Source organism: Strix uralensis, chromosome 3, assembly GCF_047716275.1.
Source record: "Strix uralensis isolate ZFMK-TIS-50842 chromosome 3, bStrUra1, whole genome shotgun sequence".
In the NCBI taxonomy this organism is placed as follows: domain Eukaryota; kingdom Metazoa; phylum Chordata; class Aves; order Strigiformes; family Strigidae; genus Strix; species Strix uralensis.
This window is the reverse complement of record NC_133974.1, coordinates 10,329,901-10,337,951: the sequence shown is the minus strand read 5'-3', so window position 1 is coordinate 10,337,951 and position 8,051 is coordinate 10,329,901. Positions and strand designations below refer to the sequence as shown.

Here is an 8,051-nt window from a genome sequence, read left to right as displayed (position 1 = left end):
AAAAGAAATATAAGCAGACTGGAAATACTTCTGCAGGTAAACAGTCCTTGTAACTGCAAGTCCAGTGCAGTGAAACACTGAATTGGATCTCCTTTGGAGAGATTTGCAGTTAAATTTAGTCGATATAAGTAACATTTCTGAGATGAGCAAAGATTGTATAAATGACATGAATTGCTTTCATTTCAGAGTGTAATAATATGCTATTAAAGTATTTTGAAAACAGATTTAATATAAGGAATTAGCTGACAAAAAAAAATACGGAAAACTATCAGGCTGATCTTACTCCTCTTCTTTGCAGACAGGATGGAATCTCTGACTCCCTCACCAAACGCAGATGTGAATCTGAAGATAACTCATATAGAATGCCATGCCGAATGCTTGGTTGTAGTGTTCCAGGGTCAACGCAAAGTGGAATGTGAGCTTGACTATTGCATACTACAAAATGAAATACAACGAGTATTCAAAGTAAAAGGTAATGTTTACGTTGGTGGATCTTGTTTGGTGGAAGACACAGGAGGAGAATGGCATAGAGGAAGAGTTCTGGAAAAGAGAGAGAATATCTGTCAGGTTTTTCTTATAGACACTGGTCAAGTGCTAGTGGTTGAGGAAACGCATATTGCTTCTGCTTGTGATGAATTGTTTCAGCTGCCTCCAAAGGTGGTTTTGGGAGTTTTTGCAAGCATACTTCCTCTTGGGGAAAAATGGCATCCACAAGCCATTAATTATTTTTCATCTCTGGTAGGATTGCAGATTACAGGTTGTGTGAAAGCTGTTATACCACACCAACTGTTTATTCTAGAAGTGCCAAAGATCATTAGTGATGTTCTTGAACTGCGGTTAGGAAAATTTATTGATGGAGATTCATTTTGCCTTATTGTAGAAATGTTAAAAGTGTTTCCCCATGGAACGCTTTGTAAAAGAGTACCACAGTTGTTGCAACAGAAGTGTGCAGTTAAGGAGTTGCTTACTTTCAGTAATTCTGAGAAACCAACGGATTTTTGGCCAGTTCCAGATGATCTCTTTCCACGTCTACCTGTTGGCAGTAAAGAAAATGTAAAAATAACTGCTGCAGTAAACCTGAATAAATTTTACTGTCAGATACAGAAATGGCAGAAGGAGTTGGAAGATTTGACAGAAGCTATGCATTTGTTCTATGAAGCTACCAGTACAGAAAATAATAAATCTTTGGATAATTTAGGGCTACTCTGTGCTGCCAAAAGGCAAAATGGACAGTGGCATAGAGGAGTGATAAAACAGCTTATCTCTGACCATGTGGAAGTCTGGTTTATGGATTTTGGCAATATTGAAGCTGTGCCATCTAGCTGCGTTCAGAAACTTAAAGTAGAGTTTATGGCATTACCAATGATTTCATTTCCATGTGCACTGTCTTGTTTTGGTGGTCAGGATGAAACAGCAATAAAAATTCAGCTGAAAGAATTTATACAGGCCTTGATAGCACAAACTTCTGTGTGTGTCCATGTTGATTTATTCAGTGACATTAAACACTTGTATTATATTACGCTGCAAAATGGAAATCTTGGAATTGATGCTCAGCATCCAGAAAACCAGAATGAGGCAGCTGCATCATGTGTCTCACTTTTGGAAACAAAAATAGCAAGTACTGCTGTAAACCAGAGACCATGTAATGAGAGATACAATTCATTTGAGAATTGTACTGGAAATAAACAGACACAAAATTGCTTACCTGAATGGGATATTTCTTTGTCAAGCCACTGCAAAAGAGTAGAAATGCAAATCAATTCTTTTCATACTGCTTTTGTGGTACATGTCATAAATCCATCTGACTTCTGGGTTCGACTGTGTGCATACCAGGATGAATTTCAAGCCTTGATGAAAGATATTGCAGACACATATAATCAGTGTGGAGCTGATGAAATGGTCATTAAAAAGCCACAACCTGGATTGCTATGCTGTGCCCGGTATAGCAAAGACATGCGTTATTATCGGGGTGTTGTCATTGAAGTGCGTCATGTAGCCATTATTGTGTATTTTTTGGATTTTGGAAACACAGATACAGTACCCTGTTATGATGTGAAAATGTTGCTTCCAGAGTTTTCCAATTTACCAGCTTTAGCTATGTGTTGTGCACTTGCTTGCACATTTCCTGTTGATGATGTGTGGGTTAAAAAGGAAACCGACTTCTTCAAACACATTGTGTTTGACAAACTACTGCTGCTTCATGTCATTGGAAAGCAAAACAAGAAGTATGTTGTTAACATGCAGTTTAGGAGTGGTTCGCAGCAAGATGTTGCCACGTGTATGGTTCAAGGTGGATGTGCTGAATACTGGGAGAAGACACCAGATTCTGTTCTAAACTCTGGAAAAAGTCAAAATCTGAATCCCCGCAAATTAAAAAAAGTAAATGCATGGGGAATCTGTAATACTCGTAAAAATAAGGTATCCAGAAATGGAGAGGTATTTCAGAAGGAAAAATCATTAAGTGTGCCTTCAGTGCTGAGAGAATCTGGTGCGCTGTCATGTTTCGGAAAGGGTGCTATCCCTAAAAGGTGGAAATCAATATGTGAGGAAAAATTATTTTATAAAGAGCTTGTGTTTAAACCAGGAGCTGTTCTTGAAGTGGTGTGTCCTTACATTGTTTCCCCAGCAGATTTTTCATGTCAGTTGCAAAGCAAACTGCCAAAGCTAAATAACTTAATGGAACAAATTCAGACTTACTATAGGGAGCATACCAGTCCCTACAAAACTGGACAGGTTGCCTGTGTTGTTAAATGTTCCAGAGATAGGAAATGGTACAGAGCAAACGTTGTGCAGCAAGTATCCGCAAATGAAGTTGATGTGTTTTTTGTAGACTATGGTTATCGGGAAAGAGTTTTACTTAAAGATCTTCAAGCTGTTCTACCAGATTTCCTAACTCTGGAAAGTCAAGCGTTTCGTTGTGGACTTAAAAATGTACCCTTACAGGTCAACTCATTTAATTGGTCTGAAATGTGTAGACGTTTTGAAGACTTCATTTCTGCTTCTAGAGGACCACTGACTTGCATTGTTTATGCTCTTGTTCTTGTAAGCCCCGGCTGTTTATACAATGTAGTTGACTTACAGACTCCATTTGTTAGTGCAGAGGAATTCTTCAGAGAACGTGGTCTCACTCAGTCTGAATATATTGGTCTGAGAAACCTTGCATCTTTGGGTTCTCTGTACAGTTTTTGCTATTCATCCTTTAATATAAAAACTGGAAGTGAGGAGGAGGTTTATATAACTCACATACATAGTCCTTCAAAATTCTATTGTCAGCTTAATCGAAACACTGAAACTATAGCGGCATTGACGAAGAAGGTTAGTGTCATAAGTAAAATGTCAAATAATTCAAAATATGATACCAGCAATATGCGAATATGTATAGCCAGATATTTTGAAGATGGTCTCTTTTATAGAGCTTTGGCTTTTCCTGTGGAATCGGCACCCTATCTATGTGCTGACTTTGTGGATTTTGGAAATAAGAATATGGTAGAGAGAGACCAGTTGATGCCTATTCCAGAGTCTGCCCCTGACCTAATGTTCACGCCCATGCAAGCTATTGAGTGCTGTCTGTCAGATTTTAGGGAGACAAAAATCCCAGCAAGTGTTACTAGATGGTTTGAGGAAACATTCCTTGGTAAACTGCTGAAGGCGGTAATTATATCCAGAGAACCAGATGGGCAGATTGTTGTAGAGTTATATGATGGACAGCTCAAAGTAAGTAAGAAAATTAAAGAAAAAATATCAGAAGAATTGGCACCAAGAAATTATATGGAAGAATTTATTGGAAGTAACGGAGGAGTGATATGTCACGTGAAAGATGACAAATACATTAATAAAGTAACTATTAAAAATCCTAAAAGAGTTAAATTGAAAACTGAAGTGAAATGCCAAGTATATGATAAGTATTATCAGACAGATACTGGGCAGAATTTTGGAGATGAAAAGCAAACGGCCCGTAGCACACAAAAGTTGAGTAGTGGGTCCTCAAAACCGCTAACTTTACAGGACAGTGAAGAAACAGGTTTTAGAAATATAGTCAGTGCTCTGGAGCACAGAGAGGAACCTGTGTTTGTAGACCTTCCTTCTCACTCACTCTGTCATCCTACTTTAATTTCAAAGGAAATAACTGTAAATGCTCCCTCTGAATCGCATAATGAAAGACTAAACTGTACAGGTCAGCAGGAAAGGAGAAATCAAAATATACCTAAATTAATCAGTCTTCCTCAACGTGATATTCAGGTGAATTCTGAAGTAGCAGCATATATTTCTCATATGAATAGTCCATCAAGCTTCTATATTCATCTTGCAGAGGATGAAAACTTAATAATACAACTAGCAGAAGAACTAAATGAAAGCACGGTGAATATAGGTCATGAAAATTGCTTAGATGAGCTCATGGTAGGGGATCTCATTGTTGCAGAGCATGCTGCTGATTGTTTTTACTATAGAGCAGTTATTAAAACTCTGAAATCAGGAAACTCCTTTGAGGTAGAGTTCATTGACTATGGTAATGCAGAAGTTGTAAGTTCTTCAAAAATCTGCAGGATTCAGAAAAAGTTCTTAACTTTGCCGAGGCTCAGTGTTCATTGTTTCCTCAGAGGAGTAAAAAGTACTCGTGTTGAAACCTGGATTAAAAAAAGTACTTCCTATTTTCTAAGCAGAACAAATAACAAGCTAGTTACTTGCAAGTTCTTGCAGCAACATGGAGAACAATGGGAAATAGATGTAATTTGTGATGGAAAGTCTATGTCTAATGATCTGCAGAAAAAAGGCAGGACAAGGTGGCAAAACACACCAGTGCATAATCGGGAAAATAGACCAGAACAATCTCTGGTTACAAATGGTAATCCTCAAAACAGAAAATCTAGGAATGGTTTAGGAATTGGTGAAAGTAAAACTAAGGCTAGTGAGATGAAAAATACTTCCAAAACACCCTTAAATCTCCTTCCTCAAGATCTAAATTCTGGACAGGTAGAAGGAGCAGAAGTAATTCATATTTCAGAGACTGGAGAATTTCATGTACAGTTACTTAGAAACTTGCAAATATTACATGAGTTAAATGTAATGCTTGTCAAAGAAGCACAAAGAAGTGATTTGCTTGGAGTGGATGACATTGAAGAAGGATTGGAATGCATGACAAAATCTGAAAGGAACTTGAAGTGGTATCGATCAAAAGTGATAAAGAAATTTGTCAGGGAGAAGTTAATTCTAGTTCTTTTTGTGGATTATGGCAAGTGTGAGATGGTGTCTTTAAATAATGCAAAGATGCTTAGTGACAAGATTAAAAGTATTCCTAAACAAGCTGTGTCTTGTAAATGGGTTTGGTTTAAAGAACTGAGGAAAATTCAGTTTGTCCATGCACTCCTGGATCATGAAATAAGGATCTTGTTTTTGAGGTACTTGGAATCCTCTCATATCTGGGAGGTAGATATTTTAATAGGGGAAATGCTGCTTCAGGAGTATTTGAACCAGCTCTTAAGTCATGGTTGGACTACTGGACCAGAACAGTGTAGTAATACAGACTGTAAGGAGTTTGATACATCAGTCAAGATCAATTCAGTGACATGGATGCTGCTGCAGAGTGGCAGAAGGTATCCTGGCTTTGCAACTGCAGTTACTGATCCTTCAAATTTCTTCATCCAGTTTGAAATCTTATTTGATTGCATGCAAAACTTGTCTTTCCTGCTCTCTGACCTTCCTGAGAACTTGCCAGCTTTGCCAGAAGAACTTGTGGCTCCTGGTTCTAGCTGCTTGATCAAGTTTGGACTGGAAGCACAATGGAACAGGGCAGAAATTAGTCAAGTAACAAGTGAGTCTGTTGTTCTTACATTTATTGATTATGGCTTTCTGAAGAGCATCCCTTACTCCGATATCCATAAACTTAAAGTTATTCCAGAAAATCTGTCTGTCTTACCACGCTTGGCATACCCTTGCTCTTTACATGATATAGCTCCTCACAAGACGGAATATTGGAGTGATGAAGCTAAACTTCTGTTTCAGACGTTTATTACTAAACCTGATCTGATATTTCATTTTAAACACTATGGCTCTGAAATGAAATTAGAGGTGGATGTTCTGTATGAGGACTACAATCTAGCTCATGTCTTAACTGCTGCTGGCCATGCAGTCTACTCCAGAAGTAGGTGCTGCCTTATTTCAGAAGTATCAGAACCGTTAGGTTAATGTATTAGAGGGTTTTTCTGTAACTATTTGTGATTAACTGTTTTCTCTATATTGCACCATTTTATTATATTATTGCAGAATTTGAAGTTTTTCCTCATTTGTTTACTGTGTCATTGATTACTTTTTTTTAATCCATGAAAGTGAGAGAACTGGTTGCATTTGTTTTGAATTAAAAATGTTCCTGTGTATACTGGTGTAGGCAGTATTCTGCCTTTTTGTCATGAATAATAAAATGTTTATCTTGTGTATGTAACTTGCCTTGCCTAAGTGATTCTGAATATTTTGAAGCTTTCTGTGACCTTTGTGGTTGGTGAATGCATTGGAAAAAGTCTGAAGCTATATCAGGACGTTCTTTGTGGGATGGTGCTAAGGAACAATCCTTGCCCTCAAGGACATTAGCTGTGGAGTGGGTTATATATGTAGTGAGTTTTGGGCCCCTCACTACAAAAAGGACACGGAATGACTCGAGCGTGTCCAGAGAAGGGCAATGAAGCTGGTGCAGGGTCTGGAGCACATGTCGTATGAGGAGCGGCTGAGGGAACTGGGGTTGTTTAGTCTGGAGAAGAGGAGGCTGAGGGGAGACCTCATCGCCCTCTACAGCTGTCTGAAAGGAGGTTGCAGAGAGCTGGGGATGAGTCTCTTTAACCAAGTAACAAGCGATAGGACAAGAGAGAATGGACTCAAGTTGCGCCAGGGAAGGTTTAGACTCTATATTAGGAAGTATTTCTTTACAGAACGGGTTGTTGGGCGTTGGAATGGGCTGCCCAGGGAGATGGTGGAGTCCCCATCCCTGGAGGTGTTTAAGAGTAGGGTCGACACGGTGCTTAGGGATCTGGTGTAGTTGGGAACTGTCAGTGTGAGGTTAACAGTTGGACTAGATGATCTTCAAGGTCCTTTCCAACCTAGATGATTCTGTGATACCTATCCTGCACTGAATCAAGGTTTGCTTTTGAATGCTGTAGAAATGGCACTAGCTGTCTGCCCATACAGCTTTCTAGATGAGATGCAAGCCATGCTCAGCCTTCATCTGCTTTGTGCTGGTCAGATGTACTCTCATTGGCAAGCTCTATAAAGGCAGCCAGGCCTTACATGCCAGATAGGCACACTGTTACAATACCATTGCTTAAAACTTTTTTGGATTTGTATGCAGTTACTTTGAGAAACATTTTCCAGTATTTATTTTTACAGATGTGCTTTGCTGAACACTTAAACTGTTATTAAAAAGATTATTTAGAAATTTTTCTTATGTTCTGGTGTTTTATAATGTTCCATAAAGCCTACCTGATATTGGGGGGGGGGGGAAGGATGTGTGTGTGTGTAACTTTTGTTTTCCCAAGGGAGATTTTAAGATAGTATAACTCTACAGTAAGGTGCCTGAGTCTTAGTAACTTACCATGCAACATTACTCACTAGAGGGAGTACCTCTTGCTGATTTTACTGATCCTTTCTGGGTGATTTAGGAGTAACCCTCTACTATCTCCATAAGGGAATGTGTTCAGACCTCAGCCAGCAGAAATAATGGGAGATTTGAGATCATTAAGGATTCATGTAGGCGGAGACAGAGAATGAAAATGTTTCACTGGAGATATGAGATGGGCAATTCAGGAGTTTTGAAATGGCTGACTAGTTATTGAATGTTTATATGGGCCAGGAAGGAAAGAAGTTTTGGCTTCCAGGCAGAATTTTAGGTTTCAGTGCTAACCTTATGTGTGAGTATCTTTAAAGTTTGTAATAAAAAGACAGGAAATTAAATATGAGTGTAGAGCATGAAGAAGAGCTCTTAGAAACTAAGAAATTATCATCTATTCCATAAAAGCAAACTTAAGGATGCAAAAGAGCCTCTGACGTTGCTTTTAATTACCCTTAAT

The 8,051-nt window shown here is 38.6% G+C and overlaps 1 protein-coding gene across 1 annotated transcript; it reads left to right on the top strand.

Annotated features, from left to right (window-relative positions):
- The first annotated feature begins 291 nt into the window (after positions 1–291).
- TDRD15 (tudor domain containing 15) lies at positions 292–6,183 on the top strand. The gene has a single exon (XM_074864576.1). The coding sequence runs from the start codon at positions 304–306 to the stop codon at positions 6,181–6,183; it is 5,880 nt and encodes a 1,959-aa protein (XP_074720677.1). The 5' UTR covers positions 292–303.
- Positions 6,184–8,051: the final 1,868 nt, after the last annotated feature.

Coding starts and splice junctions, on each gene's coding strand:
- TDRD15 (XM_074864576.1), top strand. CDS start 304: ATGGAATCTCTGACTCCCTCACCAAACGCAGATGTGAATCTGAAGATA.